Source organism: Oncorhynchus mykiss, chromosome 29 (genome assembly GCF_057628025.1).
Source record: "Oncorhynchus mykiss isolate SJ-2025 chromosome 29, ASM5762802v1, whole genome shotgun sequence".
Classification (NCBI taxonomy): Eukaryota; Metazoa; Chordata; class Actinopteri; order Salmoniformes; family Salmonidae; genus Oncorhynchus; species Oncorhynchus mykiss.
Window position 1 is genome coordinate 3,166,174 of NC_143050.1, and position 23,827 is coordinate 3,190,000.

The 23,827-nt window shown below is 44.6% G+C and overlaps 1 protein-coding gene across 2 annotated transcripts in view; it reads right to left on the reverse strand.

Annotated features, from left to right (window-relative positions):
* The window catches only part of LOC110510287 (1,4-alpha-glucan branching enzyme 1a), a 157,014-nt gene that overhangs the window by 77,752 nt on the left and 55,435 nt on the right, over positions 1-23,827 (reverse strand). For both annotated transcript variants that reach the window (XR_016493168.1, XM_036968271.2), the window contains exons 6-7: positions 13,095-13,185; positions 9,519-9,728 (exon numbers count right to left, since the gene is read on the reverse strand). Coding sequence is in view for 1 of the 2 variants with exons in the window: in XM_036968271.2 (XP_036824166.1) it covers positions 9,519-9,728; positions 13,095-13,185 (301 nt within the window). In the remaining variant the exon portion in view is untranslated. The remainder of the gene's footprint in view (positions 1-9,518; positions 9,729-13,094; positions 13,186-23,827) is intronic.

The following is a 23,827-nucleotide window of genomic DNA, read 5'->3' on the forward strand; positions in this document are numbered from 1 at the left end:
CAGTCTATTATCCAACTAACCACTCTGCTACAGACTATTATCCAACTAGCCACTCTGCTACAGTCTATTATAGAACTAGCCACTCTGCTACAGTCTATTATAGAACTAGCCACTCTGCTACAGTCTATTATCCAACTAGCCACTCTGCTACAGTCTATTATCCAACTAGCCACTCTGCTACAGTCTATTATAGAACTAGCCACTCTGCTACAGTCTATTATAGAACTAGCCACTCTGCTACAGTCTGTTATCCAACTAGCCACTCTGCTACAGTCTATTATCCAACGAGCCACTCTGCTACAGCCTATTATCCAACTAGCCACTCTGCTACAGTCTATTATCCAACTAGCCACTCTGCTACAGTCTATTATAGAACTAGCCACTCTGCTACAGTCTATTATAGAACTAGCCACTCTGCTACAGTCTATTATCCAACTAGCCACTCTGCTACAGTCTATTATCCAACTAGCCACTCTGCTACAGTCTATTATAGAACTAGCCACTCTGCTACAGCCTATTATCTAACTAGCCACTCTGCGACAGTCTATTATAGAACTAGCCACTCTGCTACAGTCTATTATAGAACTAGCCACTCTGCTACAGTCTGTTATCCAACTAGCCACTCTGCTACAGTCCATTATCCAACTAGCCACTCTGCTACAGCCTATCATCTAACTAGCCACTCTGCTACAGCCTATTATCCAACTAGCCACTCTGCTACAGTCTATTATAGCACTAGCCACACTGCTAGTCTGTTATCCAACTAGCCACTCTGCTACAGTCTATTATCCAACTAGCCACTCTGCTACAGTCTATTATCCAACTAGCCAATCTGCTACAGTCTTTTATAGAACTAGCCACTCTGCTACAGTCTTTTATAGAACTAGCCACTCTGCTACAGTCTATTATAGAAGTAGCCAGTCTGCTACAGTCTTTATCCAACTTGCCAGTCTGCTACAGTCTATTATCCAACTAGCCACTCTGCTACAGTCTATTATCCAACTAGCCACTCTATTATAGAACTAGCCACTCTGCTACAGTCTGTTATCCAACTAGCCACTCTGCTACAGTCTGTTATCCAACTAGCCACTCTGCTACAGTCTGTTATCCAACTAGCCACTCTGCTACAGTCTGTTATCCAACTAGCCACTCTGCTACAGTCTGTTATCCAACTAGCCACTCTGCTACAGTCTATTATCCAACTAGCCACTCTGCTACAGTCTATTATAGAACTAGCCACTCTGCTACAGTCTATTATAGAACTAGCCACTCTGCTACAGTCTATTATAGAACTAGCCTCTCTTCTACAGTCTGTTATCCAACTAGCCACTCTGCTACAGTCTATTATAGAACTAGCCACTCTGCTACAGTCTGTTATCCAACTAGCCACTCTGCTACAGTCTATTATCCAACTAGCCACTCTATTATAGAACTAGCCACTCTGCTACAGTCTGTTATCCAACTAGCCACTCTGCTACAGTCTATTATAGAACTAACCACTCTGCTACAGTCTATTATAGAACTAGCCACTCTGCTACAGTCTGTTATCCAACTAGCCACTCTGCTACAGTCTGTTATCCAACTAGCCACTCTGCTACAGTCTATTATCCAACTAGCCACTCTGCTACAGTCTATTATAGAACTAGCCACTCTGCTACAGTCTATTATAGAACTAGCCACTCTGCTACAGTCTATTATAGAACTAGCCACTCTGCTACAGTCTGTTATCCAACTAGCCACTCTGCTACAGTCTATTATCCAACTAGCCACTGTGCTACAGTCTATTATAGAACTAGCCACTCTGCTACAGTCTATTATAGAACTAGCCACTCTGCTACAGTCTATTATAGAACTAGCCACTCTGCTACAGTATGTTATCCAACTAGCCACTCTGCTACAGTCTGTTATCTAACGAGCCACTCTGCTACAGTCTATTATAGAACTAGCCACTCTGCTACAGTCTATTATAGAACTAGCCACTCTGCTACAGTCTATTATAGAACTAGCCACTCTGCTACAGTCTGTTATCCAACTAGCCACTCTGCTACAGTCTGTTATCCAACTAGCCACTCTGCTACAGTCTGTTATCTAACTAGCCACTCTGCTACAGTCTATTACAGAACTAGCCACTCTGCTACAGTCTATTATAGAACTAGCCACTCTGCTACAGTCTATTATAGAACTAGACACTCTGCTACAGTCTGTTATCCAACTAGCCACTCTGCTACAGTCTGTTATCTAACGAGCCACTCTGCTACAGTCTATTATCCAACTAGCCACTCTGCTACAGTCTATTATCCAACTAGCCACTCTGCTACAGTCTATTATCCAACTAGCCACTCTGCTACAGCCTATTATCCAACTAGCCACTCTGCTACAGTCTATTATAGAACTAGCCACTCTGCTACAGTCTATTATAGAACTAACCACTCTGCTACAGTCTATTATAGAACTAGCCACTCTGCTACAGTCTGTTATCCAACTAGCCACTCTGCTACAGTCTATTATAGAACTAACCACTCTGCTACAGTCTATTATAGAACTAGCCACTCTGCTACAGTCTATTATAGAACTAGCCACTCTGCTACAGTCTATTTCCAACTATAATCCATATGCCCTGAACACCTCAACCACAGTCTGTTAGAAGTTGTTCAGTCAACTGGGTTTCTGTGCTTCCTCTCGCTCTCTTCTTCATTCTGCGAAAGTGTAATTACCCAGTGGTGTACCAAGAGCTGGGTGTTTGTGGTGTGTCCTGGAAAAACCACATGAATTTCACATGACAACAAGTAAACGCAACATGTGTTAACATGACAACTACATACGCAGAAGATTGTGAAAACAAATGTGACAATGTGGGGATGCAACATTTTAACGTGTGGTAGATACCATGAAACTAACGTGACAATATTTGAAACTAAAACTGCAAATTCGACAATTCACACGCGGAGGGGAACACATGTGAACGACTGACATCACGTGTCTATGCGTCGCCGCACTTGGCAAAAGAGTGCAATCTCCATTGCTATTTTAGATATTAATTAGTCTGACTTTTCTGTCATCATTGATTTTATATATATATATTTATATATATATATACTTATTTCAGTAATTTGAGGGATATCTGTATAGTTGTCTCATGTTGCTGGGGAATATCCTGTTTAATGTTACTCCTGAATCACTATGAAAATGATAATAATTTGAGTGTATTTTGAAGTGTAGGAATACAGGTGAAATCAGTCATTGACGCAGACGTGGTGCCGTAGCAGGAAGACAGAATGCCGTGAACCAATAGGGTTGTGAGTTCAAATCCCAGGTGAGGGTTATAATCCCAGGTGAGGGTTAGGTGAGGGTTATAATCCCAGGTGAGGGTTAGGTGAGGGTTATAATCCCAGGTGAGGGTTATAATCCCAGGTGAGGGTTAGGTGAGGGTTTTAATCTCAGGTGACGGTGAGGTGAGGGTTATAATCCCAGGTGAGGGTTAGGTGAGGGTTTTAATCTCAGGTGACAGTGAGGTGAGGGTTATAATCCCAGGTGAGGGTTAGGTGAGGGTTTTAATCTCAGGTGAGGTGAGGGTTATAATCCCAGGTGAGGGTTATAATCCCAGGTGAGGGTTAGGTGAGGGTTTTAATCTCAGGTGAGGTGAGGGTTATAATCCCAGGTGAGGGTTATAATCCCAGGTGAGGGTTATACAGTGAATAATAATAACTGTATAAATAAAACACAAAGTGGCCGTGAAAGTGTATATATATATATATATATATATATATCAATATCATATATCAACAGTTGAAAGCATTTTGTTGAAATCATTGACTGCGCGGCGTTCAGGGGACATCCTAACATCCGACTAATTTTTTGTTTGCAGAGCATCATCATGTGAAACATATCCACGTAAAACTTTGTGAAATATCGACACACGTGACGTTCCAAAACCACATGGTTTCACATGTGAGAGAAAGATTGAGAGAGAGGGTGAGAGAGAGGGTGAGAGAGAGGGACAGAGAAAAGCGGGACAGAGAAAACGAGAGAAAGAAGAGCGGAGGACAGAAGAACAGAGAACGTGAGAGAGAAGAGCGGGACAGAGGAACAGAGAACGTGAGAGAGAAGAGCGGGACAGAGGAACAGAACGTGAGAGAGAGAAGAGCGGGACAGAGAACGTGAGAGAGAGAAGAGCGGGACAGAGGAACAGAGAACGTGAGAGAGAGAAGAGCGGGACAGAGGAACAGAGAACGTGAGAGAGAGAAGAGCGGAGGACAGAGGAACAGAGAACGTGAGAGAGAGAAGAGCGGAGGACAGAGGAACAGAGAACGTGAGAGAGAGAAGAGCGGGACAGAGGAACAGAGAACGTGAGAGAGAGAAGAGCGGGACAGAGGAACAGAGAACGTGAGAGAGAGAAGAGCGGAGGACAGAGGAACAGAGAACGTGAGAGAGAGAAGAGCGGGACAGAGGAACAGAGAACGTGAGAGAGAGAAGAGCGGGACAGAGGAACAGAGAACGTGAGAGAGAGAAGAGCGGAGGACAGAGGAACAGAGAACGTGAGAGAGAGAAGAGCGGGACAGAGGAACAGAGAACGTGAGAGAGAGAAGAGCGGGACAGAGGAACAGAGAACGTGAGAGAGAGAAGAGCGGGACAGAGGAACAGAGAACGTGAGAGAGAGAAGAGCGGAGGACAGAGGAACAGAGAACGTGAGAGAGAGAAGAGCGGGACAGAGGAACAGAGAATGTGAGAGAGAGAAGAGCGGGACAGAGGAACAGAGAACGTGAGAGAGAGAAGAGCGGGACAGAGGAACAGAGAACGTGAGAGAGAGAAGAGCGGAGGACAGAGGAACAGAGAACGTGAGAGAGAGAAGAGCGGGACAGAGGAACAGAGAACGTGAGAGAGAGAAGAGCGGGACAGAGGAACAGAGAACGTGAGAGAGAGAAGGGCGGGACAGAGGAACAGAGAACGTGAGAGAGAGAAGAGCGGAGGACAGAGGAACAGAGAACGTGAGAGAGAGAAGAGTGGAGGACAGAGGAACAGAGAACGTGAGAGAGAGAAGAGCGGGACAGAGGAACAGAGAACGTGAGAGAGAGAAGAGCGGGACAGAGGAACAGAGAACGTGAGAGAGAGAAGAGCGGAGGACAGAGGAACAGAGAACGTGAGAGAGAGAAGAGCGGGACAGAGGAACAGAGAACGTGAGAGAGAGAAGAGCGGGACAGAGGAACAGAGAACGTGAGAGAGAGAAGAGCGGGACAGAGGAACAGAGAACGTGAGAGAGAGAAGAGCGGAGGACAGAGGAACAGAGAACGTGAGAGAGAGAAGAGTGGAGGACAGAGGAACAGAGAACGTGAGAGAGAGAAGAGCGGGACAGAGGAACAGAGAACGTGAGAGAGAGAAGAGCGGAGGACAGAGGAACAGAGAACGTGAGAGAGAGAAGAGCGGGACAGAGGAACAGAGAACGTGAGAACGTGAGAGAGAGAAGAGCGGAGGACAGAGGAACAGAGGAACAGAGAACGTGAGAGAGAGAAGAGCGGGACAGAGGAACAGAGAACGTGAGAGAGAGAAGAGCGGAGGACAGAGGAACAGAGAACGTGAGAGAGAGAAGAGCGGGACAGAGGAACAGAGAACGTGAGAGAGAGAAGAGCGGAGGACAGAGGAACAGAGAACGTGAGAGAGAGAAGAGCGGGACAGAGGAACAGAGAACGTGAGAGAGAGAAGAGCGGGACAGAGGAACAGAGAACGTGAGAGAGAGAAGAGCGGGACAGAGGAACAGAGAACGTGAGAGAGAGAAGAGCGGAGGACAGAGGAACAGAGAACGTGAGAGAGAGAAGAGTGGAGGACAGAGGAACAGAGAACGTGAGAGAGAGAAGAGCGGGACAGAGGAACAGAGAACGTGAGAGAGAGAAGAGCGGAGGACAGAGGAACAGAGAACGTGAGAGAGAGAAGAGCGGGACAGAGGAACAGAGAACGTGAGAACGTGAGAGAGAGAAGAGCGGAGGACAGAGGAACAGAGGAACAGAGAACGTGAGAGAGAGAAGAGCGGGACAGAGGAACAGAGAACGTGAGAGAGAGAAGAGCGGAGGACAGAGGAACAGAGAACGTGAGAGAGAGAAGAGCGGGACAGAGGAACAGAGAACGTGAGAGAGAGAAGAGCGGAGGACAGAGGAACAGAGAACGTGAGAGAGAGAAGCGCGGGACAGTGGAACAGAGAACGTGAGAGTAATTGAAAGAGAAAGAGGGCATCTTTCTGCTGTCTGGAGCTTTGTCAACTGTGGAGGACACTTTAAATGAGCCTGGCGCACACGCACACACACACACACGCACAAACAGAGTGAAGGATGAAAGACCTCAAAGAGAAATCAATACATTAGAGCCACAAAGCCTAATAAACCACGCGCGCACACACACACACACACACACACACACACACACACACACACACACACACACACACACACACACACACACACACACACACACACACACACACACACACACACACACACACACACACCCCCCCCCCCCCCCCCCCCCCCGAGTGTATCCACCCATAATTGGTCCTAGACAAACAGCCAAAAGGAAAACAATAACAAAGGCTTCAAACACAGAAAGGAAACGCCAATTAATTGATTCAAAAACAGCTCCAGATGAGTGAATAAATAAATATTAAGCTAAATAGATATATATATATATATAATATACACACAGAGATAAAACATCAGAATACATGAAGCGTTTGAAACCCAGCAACTGGGGGATTGTTGTGTGGAAACGAATGGTTCAGAAGATGTGTGTGTGTGTGTGTCTGTCTGGGGGATTGTTGTGTGGTAACGAATGGTTCAGATGTGTGTGTGTGTGTGTGTCTGTCTGTCTGTCTGTCTGTCTGTCTGTCTGTCTGTCTGTCTGTCTGTCTGTCTGGGGGATTGTTGTGTGGTAACGAATGGTTGAGAAGATGTGTGTGTGTGTGTGTCTGTCTGGGGGATTGTTGTGTGGTAACGAATGGTTCAGATGTGTGTGTGTCTGTCTGTCTGTCTGTCTGTCTGTCTGTCTGTCTGGGGGATTGTTGTGTGGAAACGAATGGTTCAGAAGATGTGTGTGTGTGTGTGTGTGTGTGTGTGTGTGTGTCTGTCTGGGGGTTTGTTGTGTGGAAATGAATGGTTCAGGTGTGTGTGTGTCTGTCTGTCTGTCTGTCTGTCTGTCTGTCTGTCTGTCTGTCTGTCTGTCTGTCTGTCTGTGGGATTGTTGTGTGGTAACGAATGGTTGAGAAGATGTGTGTGTGTAAGTGTGCGTCTTGGGGATTGTTGTACATCTAAATGGTCCAGCCACATCGTTTGGAACAAACAGGGATTTACATACTTTACCCTAAAAAAAAGTCAAGATGGTAGATTTTTTTTTTACACATATTATAAATGGGGGCGAAAATAGTCTCTGTCCAATAGAGACACTTTCATTTTAACCTTTTTCACACCTTTAGTCAAATTTGATGTTTCAAAAGTTTTCAAATGTTTTTCCACCGATGGTTTTGATCGACTTGTTATGAACAATTATTAATGCAAAAGTGTTGTGTTTCTGTGACGCTCGAGGCTGAGAAAATAGCGATTTAGCTAATATGACGTACCAGTACAACCTACAATGACCTCCGGTATGGGACTATAATTGATATGGGCTCCGGTATGGGACTATAATTGATATGGGCTCCGGTATGGGACTATAATTGATATGGTCTCCGGTATGGGACTATAATTGATATGGGCTCCGGTATGGGACTATAATTGATATGGGCTCCGGTATGGGACTATAATTGATATGGGCTCCGGTATGGGACTATAATTGATATGGGCTCCGGTATGGGACTATAATTGATATGGGCTCCGGTATGGGACTATAATTGATATGGGCTCCGGTATGGGACTATAATTGATATGGTCTCCGGTATGGGACTATAATTGATATGGGCTCCGGTATGGGACTATAATTGATATGGGCTCCGGTATGGGACTATAATTGATATGGGCTCCGGTATGGGACTATAATTGATACGGGCTCCGGTATGGGACTATAATTGTGTCTGAGTGTACGTAACTTTGTGTCTGAGTGTAGGTAACTTTGTGTCTGAGTGTACTTGTCTGAGTGTACGTAACTTTGTGTCTGAGTGTGTAGGTAACTATGTGTCTGAGTGTAGGTAACTATGTGTCTGAGTGTAGGTAACTATGTGTCTGAGTGTAGGTAACTATGTGTCTGAGTGTAGGTAACTATGTGTCTGAGTGTAGGTAACTATGTGTCTGAGTGTGGGTAACTATGTGTCTGAGTGTAGGTAACTATGTGTCTGAGTGTAGGTAACTATGTGTCTGAGTGTAGGTAACTATGTGTCTGAGTGTGTAGGTAACTTTGTGTCTGAGTGTAGGTAACTATGTGTCTGAGTGTAGGTAACTATGTGTCTGAGTGTAGGTAACTATGTGTCTGAGTGTAGGTAACTATGTGTCTGAGTGTAGGTAACTATGTGTCTGAGTGTGTAGGTAACTTTGTGTCTGAGTGTAGGTAACTTTGTGTCTGAGTGTAGGTAACTTTGTGTCTGAGTGTAGGTAACTTTGTGTCTGAGTGTACTTGTCTGAGTGTACGTAACTTTGTGTCTGAGTGTACTTGTCTGAGTGTATGTAACTATGTGTCCGAGTGTATGTAACTATGTGTCCGAGTGTACGTAGCTTTGTGTCTGAGTGTACGTAGCTTTGTGTCTGAGTGTAGGTAACTTTGTGTCTGAGTGTACTTGTCTGAGTGTATGTAACTATGTGTCCGAGTGTATGTAACTATGTGTCCGAGTGTACGTAACTTTGTGTCCGAGTGTACGTAACTTTGTGTCTGAGTGTATGTAACTATGTGTCTGAGTGTAGGTAACTATGTGTCCGAGTGTATGTAACTATGTGTCTGAGTGTATGTAACTATGTGTCCGAGTGTATGTAACTATGTGTCCGAGTGTACGTAACTTTGTGTCTGAGTGTACGTAGCTTTGTGTCTGAGTGTACGTAGCTTTGTGTCTGAGTGTACGTAGCTTTGTGTCTGAGTGTACGTAACTTTGTGTCTGAGTGTACATAACTATGTGTCTGAGTGTGTAGGTAACTATGTGTCTGAGTGTGTAGGTAACTATTTGTCTGAGTGTAGGTAACTATGTGTCTGAGTGTAGGTAACTATGTGTCTGAGTGTAGGTAACTATGTGTCTGAGTGTAGGTAACTATGTGTCTGAGTGTAGGTAACTATGTGTCTGAGTGTAGGTAACTATGTGTCTGAGTGTAGGTAACTATGTGTCTGAGTGTAGGTAACTATGTGTCTGAGTGTGTAGGTAACTATGTGTCTGAGTGTAGGTAACTATGTGTCTGAGTGTAGGTAACTTTGTGTCTGAGTGTGTAGGTAACTATTTGTCTGAGTGTGTATGTAACTATGTGTCTGAGTGTGTAGGTAACTATGTGTCTGAGTGTGTAGGTAACTATGTGTCTGAGTGTAGGTAACTATGTGTCTGAGTGTGTAGGCGACGTGTGTTTCCGTACCTCTGGTAGTTGAAGAGGCGTGAGCCCCACTGTGGATGGTGTCCCCGAGGCCCAGAGTGAAAGAAGCAGGAGTCTGTCCCGTCAAACTTATTCAGCCCGTCAGCCGTGTTACTGGAGGCGTGGCTATGTACCACATCCAATAGGACGGTGATCCCCAAAGAGTGGGCGGTGTCCACCAACCTCTTCAGGTCCTCAGGGGTGCCGAACCGACTGGAGAGAGGCGTGGGGGCGGTGGAGAGAAGGGGGAGAGGAAGAGGGAGGCGCGGACGGACGGGCGGGTAGGGGGGGTACAGGGGTAAACATTAGTAAAGAACATTGTTTTGTTGAAAGCATCTTCAGATCATGGAGAGAGAAAGAGAGTTACGTTTTTATGAGTCGTGAGACAGAAAACGTACATTTCAAATTCTGCAGGTCTACAGCGTAAAGAATTCAGATGCACAGCCCTGCTTTGACCAATCAAATCTCCTCCCGTAGCACAGGGGACTCGCGCTGCCCGCACAGGGGACTCGCGCTGCCCGCACAGGGGACTCGAGCTGCCCACACAGGGGACTCGCGCTGCCCGCACAGGGGACTCGCGCTGCCCACACAGGGGACTCGCGCTGCCCGCACAGGGGACTCGCGCTGCCCGCACAGGGGACTCGAGCTGCCCACACAGGGGACTCGCGCTGCCCGCACAGGGGACTCGCGCTGCCCGCACAGGGGACTCGAGCTGCCCACACAGGGGACTCGCGCTGCCCGCACAGGGGACTCGCGCTGCCCGCACAGGGGACTCGAGCTGCCCACACAGGGGACTCGAGCTGCCCGCACAGGGGACTCGCGCTGTGTGTGTGTGGCTCTAAGGCTGTGTGTGTGTGTGTGTTACCTAGAGGCTGTGTGTGTGTGTGTGTGTGTCTGTGTGCGTGTTACCTGGAGGCTGTGTGTGTGTGTTACCTGGAGATTGTGTGTGTGTGTGTGTGTGTTACCTGGAGATTGTGTGTGTGTGTGTGTTACCTGGAAGCTGTGTGTGTGTGTGTGTTACCTGGAGATTGTGTGTGTGTGTTACCTGGAGATTGTGTGCGTGTGTGTTACCTGGAGATTGTGTGTGTGTGTGTGTGTGTGTGTGTTACCTGGAGGTTGTGTGTGTGTTACCTGGAGGTTGTGTGTGTGTTACCTGGAGATTGTGTGTGTGTGTGTGTGTGTTACCTGGAGGCTGTGTGTGTGTGTGTGTTACCTGGAGGTTGTGTGTGTGTTACCTGAAGATTGTGTGTGTGTGTGTGTGTGTGTGTGTGTTACCTGGAGGCTGTGTGTGTGTGTGTGTGTGTTACCTGGAATCTGTGTGTGTGTGTGTGTGTTACCTGGAGGTTGTGTGTGTGTTACCTGGAGGCTGTGTGTGTGTGTGTGTGTTACCTGGAGGCTGTGTGTGTGTGTGTGTGTGTGTTACCTGGAGATTGTGTGTGTGTGTGTGTTACCTGAAGGTTGTGTGTGTGTGTTACCTGGAGGCTGTGTGTGTGTGTTACCTGGAGGCTGTGTGTGTGTGTGTGTGTTACCTGGAGGCTGTGTGTGTGTGTGTGTGTGTGTGTGTGTTACCTGGAAGCTGTGTGTGTGTGTGTGTGTGTTACCTGGAGATTGTGTGTTTGTGTGTTACCTGGAGATTGTGTGTGTGTGTGTTACCTGGAGGCTGTGTGTGTGTGTGTGTGTGTTACCTGGAGGCTGTGTGTGTGTGTGTGTTACCTGGAGGTTGTGTGTGTGTTACCTGAAGATTGTGTGTGTGTGTGTGTTACCTGGAGGCTGTGTGTGTGTGTGTGTGTGTGTTACCTGGAGGCTGTGTGTTACCTGGAGGCTGTGTGTGTGTGTGTTACCTGGAGGCTGTGTGTGTGTGTGTGTGTGTGTTACCTGGAATCTGTGTGTGTGTTACCTGGAGGTTGTGTGTGTGTTACCTGGAGATTGTGTGTGTGTGTGTGTGTTAGCTGGAGGTTGTGTGTGTGTGTGTTAGCTGGAGATTGTGTGTGTGTGTGTGTTACCTGGAGATTGTGTGTGTGTGTGTGTGTTACCTGGAGATTGTGTGTGTGTGTGTGTGTTACCTGGAGATTGTGTGTGTGTGTGTTACCTGGAGATTGTGTGTGTGTTACCGGGAGGTTGTGTGTGTGTTACCTGGAGGCTGTGTGTGTGTGTGTGTGTGTGTTACCTGGAGGCTGTGTGTGTGTGTGTGTGTGTGTGTGTTACCTGGAAGCTGTGTGTGTGTGTGTTACCTGGAGATTGTGTGTGTGTGTGTTACCTGGAGGCTGTGTGTGTGTGTGTGTGTTACCTGGAGGCTGTGTGTGTGTGTGTGTGTGTGTTACCTGGAGGCTGTGTGTGTTACCTGGAGGCTGTGTGTGTGTGTGTGTTACCTGGAGGTTGTGTGTGTGTTACCTGAAGATTGTGTGTGTGTGTGTGTGTGTTACCTGGAGGCTGTGTGTGTGTGTGTGTGTTACCTGGAGGCTGTGTGTTACCTGGAGGGTGTGTGTGTGTGTGTTACCTGGAGGCTGTGTGTGTGTGTGTGTGTGTGTTACCTGGAATCTGTGTGTGTGTTACCTGGAGGTTGTGTGTGTTACCTGGAGATTGTGTGTGTGTGTGTGTTAGCTGGAGTTTGTGTGTGTGTGTGTTAGCTGGAGATTGTGTGTGTGTGTGTTACCTGGAGATTGTGTGTGTGTGTGTTACCTGGAGATTGTGTGTGTGTGTGTTACCTGGAGATTGTGTGTGTGTTACCTGGAGGTTGTGTGTGTGTTACCTGGAGGCTGTGTGTGTGTGTGTGTGTGTTACCTGGAGGCTGTGTGTGTGTGTGTGGGTGTGTTACCTGGAAGCTGTGTGTGTGTGTGTTACCTGGAAGCTGTGTGTGTGTGTGTTACCTGGAGATTGTGTGTGTGTGTGTTACCTGGAGATTGTGTGTGTGTGTGTGTGTGTTACCTGGAGATTGTGTGTGTGTGTTACCTGGAGATTGTGTGTGTGTGTGTGTGTTACCTGGAGATTGTGTGTGTGTGTTACCTGGAGATTGTGTGTGTGTTACCTGGAGGTTGTGTGTGTGTTACCTGGAGGTTGTGTGTGTGTTACCTGGAGGTTGTGTGTGTGTGTGTGTGTTTCCTGGAGGTTGTGTGTGTGTTACCTGGAGGTTGTGTGGGTGTGTGTGTGTGTTACCTGGAGGTTGTGTGTGTGTTACCTGGAGGTTGTGTGTGTGTTACCTGGAGGTTGTGTGTGTGTGTGTGTTACCTTGAGGTTGTGTGTGTGTGTTACCTCGAGGTTGTGTGTGTGTGTGTGTGTGTTACCTGGAGGTTGTGTGTGTGTTACCTGGAGGTTGTGTGTGTGTGTGTGTGTGTGTTTCCTGGAGGTTGTGTGTGTGTTACCTGGAGGTTGTGTGGGTGTGTGTGTGTGTTACCTGGAGGTTGTGTGTGTGTTACCTGGAGGTTGTGTGTGTGTTACCTGGAGGTTGTGTGTGTGTGTGTGTGTGTGTTACCTTGAGGTTGTGTGTGTGTGTTACCTCGAGGTTGTGTGTGTGTGTGTGTGTGTGTGTGTTACCTGGAGGTTGTGTGTGTGTTACCTGGAGGTTGTGTGTGTGTGTGTTACCTGGAGGCAGCGAAGAAGTTGGTGACCTGGTATCCAAAGCTGCCGTAGTACGCATGCTCCATGATGGCCATCAACTGGACACAGTTATAACCTGACAGAGACATAACCAGTTATAACCTGACATAGACATTACAACCAGTTATAACCTGACATAGACATTACAACCAGTTATAACCTGACAAAGACATAACTAGTTATAACCTGACATAAAGACATAACTAGTTATAACCTGACAGACATTATAACCAGTTGAAACCTGACAAAGACGTTATAACCGGTTATAACCTGACAGAGACGTTATAACCAGTTATAACCTGACAGAGACGTTATAACCTGACAAAGACGTTATAACCCGACAAAGACGTTATAACCAGTTATAACCTGACAAAGACGTTATAACCTGACAAAGACGTTATAACCGGTTATAACCTGACAAAGACATTATAACCAGTTATAACCTGACATAGACATTACAACCAGTTATAACCTGACAAAGACATAACTAGTTATAACCTGACATAAAGACATAACTAGTTATAACCTGACAGACATTATAACCAGTTATAACCTGACAGAGACGTTATAACCAGTTATAACCGGTCATAATTCAGATGTAAATTGAATGGAGAAGGTGTATTGTGGAGTGTTTCTAGATGAAATACCTCCCTACTCTACGCTGTAAGGAGTTGAACAGCACAGCAGCTGTGGGATTTAGACAGGGCTGAGATAAGAGGCTAAACAGAGATGGGGTTTCCAAGTGTTGCAGCATGGCCATCCTTATCCCCTGCAGCGCTCACGCAGATAGGAGAGAGAGAGGGGAGGCTGAAGAAGAAAGGAAGAGAGAGCGAGAAAGCATCCCTTTCTGACATTTATTCGTCCAAGGGTGGACTCCCTACCAAGTTCCTGGGGGCTTAGCTGTGCTCCAACGCCGTGTGTGTGAGCACGCTCTGTATGGGGTCGTCTAAGACCCTGCTGTGAGCTCCTCTAACAGGTCAACACTACCAGAGCTTAGCTCACATCAGACAGAGAGACAGACAGAGATAGAGACAGACAGAGACGGAGATAGAGACAGAGAGACAGACAGAGAGACAGACAGAGAGACAGACAGAGAGACAGACAGAGAGACAGACAGAGAGACAGACAGACAGACAGAGTGTGAGTTTTTTATACTCAAGTATTAACATAAAATGGCACACTGCCTTTTCAGAAATTAAACAACAAAACATGTCATTCTTAAATAAAAATAAAATGTTAAAAAAAGTATTATTTCATCAACAAGAAATAATTTCCCTCCACAAAACATACCGCTCCTTCATAAACCGAATTCTCCTCAAACAACGGCTTTAACAGCAGAGAAAAACTCAAAATCCGCTTTCATGGTCCCTTTTACTAATCCTTAAAAAAAAAACACATCTTACATCATTACCATATTCCCTGTCTATCTTATTTTTCCTACTCAGAAAAATGGACATCTTAGCTTATCCCCAAAAATACAATTTAACAGTTGCCATTTTCCTTTCTGTTGCTTGAAACACCAAAATAAAAACAGTGTTATTGAAAATCTCCCCTACAGCTGTAAAACAAGACTCTAGTATTTCAAAAATAGTTTTTATCCCTAAAACAGTGACAAATAGTTTCTCTGATATTACAAAAAAGACACCTATCTCAAACATCAAACAACGCCACTTCATATGTTTTCATACCTTACATTACTCATCTCATATGTATATACTGTACTCTATACCATCTACTGCATCTTGCCTATGCCGTTCTGTACCATCGCTCATCCATATATCTACATGTACATATTCTTATTCATTCCTTTACACTTGTGTGTGTGTATAAGGTAGTTGTTGTGAAAATGTTAGATTACTTGTTAGATATTACTGCACTGTCGGAACTAGAAGCACAAGCATTTCGCTACACTCGCATTAATGTGTATGTGACCAATAACATCTGCTAGCCATGTGACCAATAACATCTGCTAGCCATGTGTATGTGACCAATAACATCTGCTAACCATGTGTATGTGACCAATAACATCTGCTAACCATGTGACCAATAACATCTGCTAACCATGTGACCAATAACATATGCTAACTATGTGTATGTGACCAATAACATCTGCTAACCATGTGTATGTGACCCATAACATCTGCTAGCCATGTGACCAATAACATCTGCTAACCATGTGACCAATAACATCTGCTAGCCATGTGACCAATAACATCTGCTAGCCATGTGACCAATAACATCTGCTAGCCATGTGACCAATAACATCTGCTAGCCATGTGACCCATAACATCTGCTAGCCATGTGACCAATAACATCTGCTAGCCATGTGACCAATAACATCTGCTAGCCATGTGACCAATAACATCTGCTAGCCATGTGACCAATAACATCTGCTAACCATGTGACCAATAACATCTGATAACCATGTGACCAATAACATCTGATAACCATGTGACCAATAACATCTGCTAACCATGTGTATGTGACCAATAACATCTGCTAACCATGTGTATGTGACCAATAACATCTGCTAACCCTGTGTATGTGACCAATAATATCTGCTAACCATGTGACCATTAACATCTGCTAACCATGTGTATGTGACCAATAACATCTGATAACCATGTGACCAATAACATCTACTAACCATGTGACCAATAACATCTGATAACCATGTGACCAATAACATCTGATAACCATGTGACCAATAACATCTGCTAACCATGTGTATGTGACCAATAACATCTGCTAACCATGTGTATGTGACCAATAACATCTGCTAACCCTGTGTATGTGACCAATAATATCTGCTAACCATGTGACCATTAACATCTGCTAACCATGTGTATGTGACCAATAACATCTGATAACCATGTGACCAATAACATCTGCTAACCATGTGTATGTGACCAATAACATCTGCTAACCCAGCCATGTCCATTAACTTCCTTAGGGTGATGATTTTGCCCTTCAGTAGCATGTTGGAGAAATGTGGAACAGCTTCAGTTGTCACATCCAGTCTTGCCCCAATACACCAGAGGTTCCTCCAGCAGCCAATGCACTGACTCAGCCTTAGGGTTTGGAGTATAATGAAGGTGTCCAGACGACACTAAGGCGGCCTCTGTAAAACAGAGGTTCTCCATCCCTAGAAATCCTGCTGTAATACCAGACCTGCCACCCCTCTCCACACCTCATTTTCTGGTCCATAAAGGAACCTTTGAATAAAGTGAAACCGGAAAGCAGCAGCCCTACTATCAAGATGTACAAGACCTTGTCCCCCCTCCTCTTTTGACAAATACAAAACACTTTGTGGAACCCAGTGATATTTATCCCCAAATAAATCTACAATAATTGCCTGTATCTCTGCCAGAAGGCCAGATGGTGGATCTTAACATGACAACCGATGCCACAGTGCAGAGGCAACCACATTATTAACAATAATAGGGCGCCCCCTATAGGACATGCAATGTACTTCCACCATTACAACCCCATTACAATTACAATAATTTCCCCCCATTGTCCTCTCATCCCCTAGGTACACTCCCAAGATACTTCAAACCTCCCTTACACCATTCTAACCCCCCTTGGAAAAGCCATGATCCCCTTCAAGCCATTTCCCAATCTGTAAAGCACCATTTTTTACCTTTGAGAGGATATTCCCTTAAACCGATCAATCACGACACTCAAAATATCCACCTCTGCTTGATTTTCACTAACTACATCATCAGCATATGCTGAGAGACGAATAGGAGGAGTATCCTCTGAAAAGTACACCCCGTCAATGCGACATCTAATGCTATTTAGTAGTGGCTCTATAACGATGGCATATAACATTCCTGACAACGAACACCCCTGTCTAGTTCCTCTACACACTTTAAAAGGAGCACTCAAGCCACCGTTAACTTTCAACGTCACCATATATCACCCAGATCATGGCAATAAACCCAGAGCTGAAACCAAAAGCCTCCCAGGTGGCCCCATAAGTATTGATGTTCACCCCTCGGTCAAATGACTTTTCCCGATCAATTGAAATTAGACCAGCATTCAACCCAATAGCCATTAAGACATCCAAAAAAAATCCAGAATCAGGTCGGGAACACAGTAGGACTGGTCCGTATGATGTGAAATGTTATCCCCTATCTGCCTGCCAGGAACACAGTTGGACTGGTCCGTATGATGTGAAATGTTATCCCCTATCTGCCTGCTGGGAACACAGTAGGACTGGTCCGTATGATGTGAAATGTTATCCCCTATCTGCCTTCCAGGAACACAGTACGACTGGTCTGTATGATGTGAAATGTTATCCCCTATATGCCTGCTGGGAACACAGTAGGACTGGTCTGTATGATGTAAAATGTTATCCCCTATATGCCTGCTGGGAACACAGTAGGACTGGTCTGTATGATGTAAAATGTTATCCCCTATATGCCTGCTGGGAACACAGTAGGACTGGTCTGTATGATGTAAAATGTTATCCCCTATCTGCCTGCCGGGAACACAGTAGGACTGGTCTGTATGATGTGAAATGTTATCCCCTATCTGCCTTCCAGGAACACAGTAGGACTGGTCTGTATGATGTGAAATGTTATCCCCTATATGCGTGCTGGGAACACAGTAGGACTGGTCTGTATGATGTGAAATGTTATCCCCTATATGCCTGCTGGGAACACAGTAGGACTGGTCTGTATGATGTAAAATGTTATCCCCTATATGCCTGCTGGGAACACAGTAGGACTGGTCTGTATGATGTAAAATGTTATCCCCTATCTGCCTGCCGGGAACACAGTAGGACTGGTCTGTATGATGTGAAATGTTATCCCCTATCTGCCTGCTGGGAACACAGTAGGACTGGTCCGTAAGATTTGCCCCATCACATCCCTCAGCCTATTGGACAACGCCTTGGACGGAAGCTTAGCAGTAGTAACCCTCTGGTCAAACTATCGTTAACTACTGCTAGCCAATCCTCTCCCAACATCACTCAAAATGACTTTTAAAAAAGTCAACAGAAAGCCCATCAATGCCCGGCGCCCTTCCATTCTCCATGCCTTTTAATGCAGTGTGTAGCTCCTGCAAAGACAACAGTTGATCTAGTTCAACTTGAGCTCCTGCAGCCACCTGTGGGAGCCCATCAAGGAACTGCTGTGTCACTGTTCTATCCTCTTTATACTCACACTGGTAGAACTCAGTATAGAACTCTACTGTCCTCTTTCTAATTCCACTGGTAGAACTCAGTATAGAACTCTACTGTCCTCTGTCTAATTCCACTGGTAGAACTCAGTATAGAACTCTACTGTCCTCTGTCTAATTCCACTTGTAGAGCTCAGTATAGAACTCTACTGTCCTCTGTCTAATTCCACTTGTAGAGCTCAGTATAGAACTCTACTGTCCTCTTTCTAATTCCACTGGTAGAACTCAGTATAGAACTCTACTGTCCTCTTTCTAATTCCACTGGTAGAACTCAGTATAGAACTCTACTGTCCTCTTTCTAATTCCACTGGTAGAACTCAGTATAGAACTCTACTGTCCTCTTTCTAATTCCACTGGTAGAACTCAGTATAGAACTCTACTGTCCTCTTTCTAATTCCACTGGTAGAACTCAGTATAGAACTCTACTGTCCTCTTTCTAATTCCACTTGTAGAGCTCAGTATAGAACTCTACTGTCCTCTTTCTAATTCCACTGGTAGAACTCAGTATAGAACTCTACTATCCTCTGTCTAATTCCACTTGTAGAGCTCAGTATAGAACTCTACTGTCCTCTGTCTAATTCCACTTGTAGAGCTCAGTATAGAACTCTACTGTCCTCTGTCTAATTCCACTGGTAGAACTCAGTATAGAACTCTACTGTCCTCTTTCTAATTCCACTTGTAGAGCTCAGTATAGAACTCTACTGTCCTCTTTCTAATTCCACTTGTAGAGCTCAGTATAGGACTCTACTGTCCTCTGTCTAATTCCACTGGTAGAACTCAGCATAGAACTCTACTGTCCTCTGTCTAATTCCACTGGTAGAACTCAGTATAGAACTCTACTGTCCTCTTTCTAATTCCACTGGTAGAACTCAGTATAGAACTCTACTGTCCTCTTTCTAATTCCACTTGGGCTCCTGTCCAACAGCTGATTTGAGGCAATGAATAATTCTTTGTCGATTCTTTTTCACTAAACCAAAGAAAAATGTGGATGAGGCATCCGTTTCAGAGATTCCCTGAAACCTACTTCTCACCCTGTGCTCTGATACCCAGCAGGTCGTCCAATGCCCCCTGTGCTCTGATACCCAGCAGGTCGGCCAATGAGATGCTGTTTTTCCTCTTGAACGCCTGAATATGGCCTAGATGTCCTGTGGTCTCAACTATCGTCAGGAGTTCCACTATTTCAGACTCTAGGGCATTAAATGATCTGGTGATATCTCTGGTGATATTCATTGCGTATTGAATACAGAATTGTTGAATCTGGATATTCCCAATATCCCACCGCTGTTGAAGAGATACAATACCGTCCTCTTCAGACCTCCAACTCTCCCAGAAAAAAACTAAAACATTTCCTGAACTGATCATCAATCAATAACATTTATATTAAAAATGCCAGTATGCACTTTTGGGTTTTACAGTGTTAATGTCCACCACCTCTGTTACTAAACAATGATCAGAACACTGGGGTTTTACAGTGTTAATGTCCAACCCTCTGTTACTAAACAATGATCAGAACACTGGGGTTTCACAGTGTTAATGTAACAATGATCAGAACACTGGGGTTTCACAGTGTTAATGTAACAATGATCAGAACACTGGAGGTTTCACAGTGTTAATGTAACAATGATCAGAACACTGGGGTTTCACAGTGTTAATGTAACAATGATCAGAACACTGGGGTTTCACAGTGTTAATGTAACAATGATCAGAACACTGGGGTTTCACAGTGTTAATGTAACAATGATCAGAACACTGGGGTTTCACAGTGTTAATGTACACCACCTCTGTTACTAAACAATGATCAGAACACTGGGGTTTCTCAGTGTTAATGTAACAATGATCAGAACACTGGGGTTTCTCAGTGTTAATGTAACAATGATCAGAACACTGGGGTTTTACAGTGTTAATGTAACAATGATCAGAACACTGGGGTTTTACAGTGTTAATGTAACAATGATCAGAACACTGGGGTTTCACAGTGTTAATGTAACAATGATCAGAACACTGGGGTTTTACAGTGTTAATGTAACAATGATCAGAACACTGGGGTTTTACAGTGTTAATGTAACAATGATCAGAACACTGGGGTTTCACAGTGTTAATGTCCACCACCTCTGTTACTAAACAATGATCAGAACACTGGGGTTTTACAGTGTTAATGTCCACCACCTCTGTTACTAAACAATGATCAGAACACTGGGGTTTTACAGTGTTAATGTAACAATGATCAGAACACTGGGGTTTCACAGTGTTAATGTCCACCACCTCTGTTACTAAACAATGATCAGAACACTGGGGTTTCACAGTGTTAATGTACACCACCTCTGTTACTAAACAATGATCAGAACACTGGGGTTTCACAGTGTTAATGTCCAACCCTCTGTTACTAAACAATGATCAGAACACTGGGGTTTCTCAGTGTTAATGTAACAATGATCAGAACACTGGGGTTTCTCAGTGTTAATGTAACAATGATCAGAACACTGGGGTTTCTCAGTGTTAATGTCCACCACCTCTGTTACTAAACAATGATCAGAACACTGGGGTTTCACAGTGTTAATGTAACAATGATCAGAACAGTGGGGTTTTACAGTGTTAATGTACACCACCTCTGTTACTAAACAATGATCAGAACACTGGGGTTTTACAGTGTTAATGTAACAATGATCAGAACACTGGGGTTTCACAGTGTTAATGTAACAATGATCAGAACACTGGGGTTTCTCAGTGTTAATGTCCAACCCTCTGTTACTAATCAATGATCAGAACACTGGGGTTTCTCAGTGTTAATGTCCACCACCTCTGTTACTAAACAATGATCAGAACACTGGGGTTTCACAGTGTTAATGTCCACCACCTCTGTTACTAAACAATGATCAGAACACTGGGGTTTCACAGTGTTAATGTAACAATGATCAGAACACTGGGGTTTCTCAGTGTTAATGTAACAATGATCAGAACACTGGGGCTTCACAGTGTTAATGTACACTACCTCTGTTAGTAAACAATGATCAGAACACTGGGGTTTCTCAGTGTTAATGTACACTACCTCTGTTACTAAACAATGATCAGAACACTGGGGTTTCTCAGTGTTAATGTAACAATGATCAGAACACTGGGGTTTCTCAGTGTTAATGTAACAATGATCAGAACACTGGGGTTTCACAGTGTTAATGTAACAATGATCAGAACACTGGGGTTTCACAGTGTTAATGTACACCACCTCTGTTACTAAACAATGATCAGAACACTGGGGTTTCACAGTGTTAATGTAACAATGATCAGAACACTGGGGCTTCACAGTGTTAATGTACACCACCTCTGTTACTAAACAATGATCAGAACACTGGGGTTTTACAGTGTTAATGTCCAACCCTCTGTTACTAAACAATGATCAGAACACTGGGGTTTCTCAGTGTTAATGTAACAATGATCAGAACACTGGGGTTTCACAGTGTTAATGTAACAATGATCAGAACACTGGGGTTTCACAGTGTTAATGTAACAATGATCAGAACACTGGGGTTTCACAGTGTTAATGTAACAATGATCAGAACACTGGGGTTTCACAGTGTTAATGTAACAATGATCAGAACACTGGGGTTTCACAGTGTTAATGTACACCACCTCTGTTACTAAACAATGATCAGAACACTGGGGTTTCACAGTGTTAATGTCCACCACCTCTGTTACTAAACAATGATCAGAACACTGGGGTTTCACAGTGTTAATGTAACAATGATCAGAACACTGGGGTTTCACAGTGTTAATGTAACAATGATCAGAACACTGGGGTTTCACAGTGTTAATGTACACCACCTCTGTTACTAAACAATGATCAGGACACTGGGGTTTCACAGTGTTAATGTACACCACCTCTGTTACTAAACAATGATCAGAACACTGGGGTTTCACAGTGTTAATGTAACAATGATCAGAACACTGGGGTTTCACAGTGTTAATGTCCAACCCTCTGTTACTAAACAATGATCAGAACACTGACTGCCTTCAGCTCATCTGCAATGTAGAGACTGGTGTGTCTGTTGAGGTGGAGATGATGTACTTAATTGTTCCTTGCCCAGGAACATTCAACCACCTATCAGAGATGATTGCAATAGTCTGCTTTCTCTATGATTGGCTTGACCTTCACTTGAAGGTTAGTAGATAAAGCATGTCTGGTTGGAGGGGTGTATGCTGGGCGAAGAACATTCAGAAATCTCTTCCAATACACATTGTCTGTGAACATCAGAGGTGATCAGTTGCATACACAGCTTGAGCAAGACATTCATCAGCATCTCTCTGACTACGTTCCTCCATTGAGTCAAAACAACTTCTGATTCCAGGAGGACCATGAGTTGTTGCTATCGATGAGGTGTCTGATTCATCCTTTTCACCTCGAATAGAAGTAGAGGGACTTTTGTCAGAGGTTGCTTGTTGTGAGAGCTGAGGGAACTTTATGCACTTGGCCAGATGATTCTGCATCTTTGTTGCATTCTTCACATATGATTTGGCACAGTATTTGGAAATGTACACAGCTTTTCCTTCTACATTATCTGCAATGAAACGTCTCCACACATCAGATAGTGCCCGTGGCATTTTCCTTTAAAGATTTGAAAACAACAAATACAATTCCATGTACAGATAAATAGTTAAGCAGTTAGATTAAACAACTCCTTTGTAAGATAAATGTTTTTAAATAAAACATGTATGGAAACAGGTGAATCAACACTCAGCAGGCTCAACCATACTAAAACACAACATGGTAATAAAAACAAACGAGCAGAAATTGTTTAGAAAAGTTAGAAATTATTTAAACACACTTTGGTGTAGGCTACTATTTACTAGTTAACAAAAAAACACGTATGTCATAAAATATATTTCCCCCACCCAGTACTGTAATCAAAACTTACCAGAAAGCATGTAGTCCTTGGCTCAGACAGTGTAATAGCATCTCATTAGTGTGCAAGATCTTGAGAATGTGATTGGATGGAAGAATGCACAGACCCCACAGGGCTCTAATGAAAGAGACGGAAACAGACCCCACAGGGCTCTATTGAGAGAGACGGAAACAGACCCCACAGGTCTCTAATGAGAGAGACCGACACAGACCCCACAGGTCTCTAATGAGAGAGACCGACAGACCGCACAGGGCTCTAATGAGAGAGACCGACACAGACCGCACAGGGCTCTAATGAGAGAGACCGACACCCACCCCACGGGGCTCTAATGAGAGAGACCGACACCCACCCCACAGGGCTCTAATGAGAGAGACCGACACCCACCCCACAGGGCTCTAATGAGAGAGACCGACACAGACCCCACAGGGCTCTAATGGGAGAGACCGACACAGACCCACAGGGCTCTAATGAGAGACACACACCCACCCCACAGGACCGACAGACCCCACAGGACTCTAATGAGAGAGACCGACACCCACCCCACAGGGCTCTAATGAGAGAGACCGACAGACCCCACAGGGCTCTAATGAGAGACCGACACAGACCCCACAGGGCTCTAATGAGAGAGACGGACAC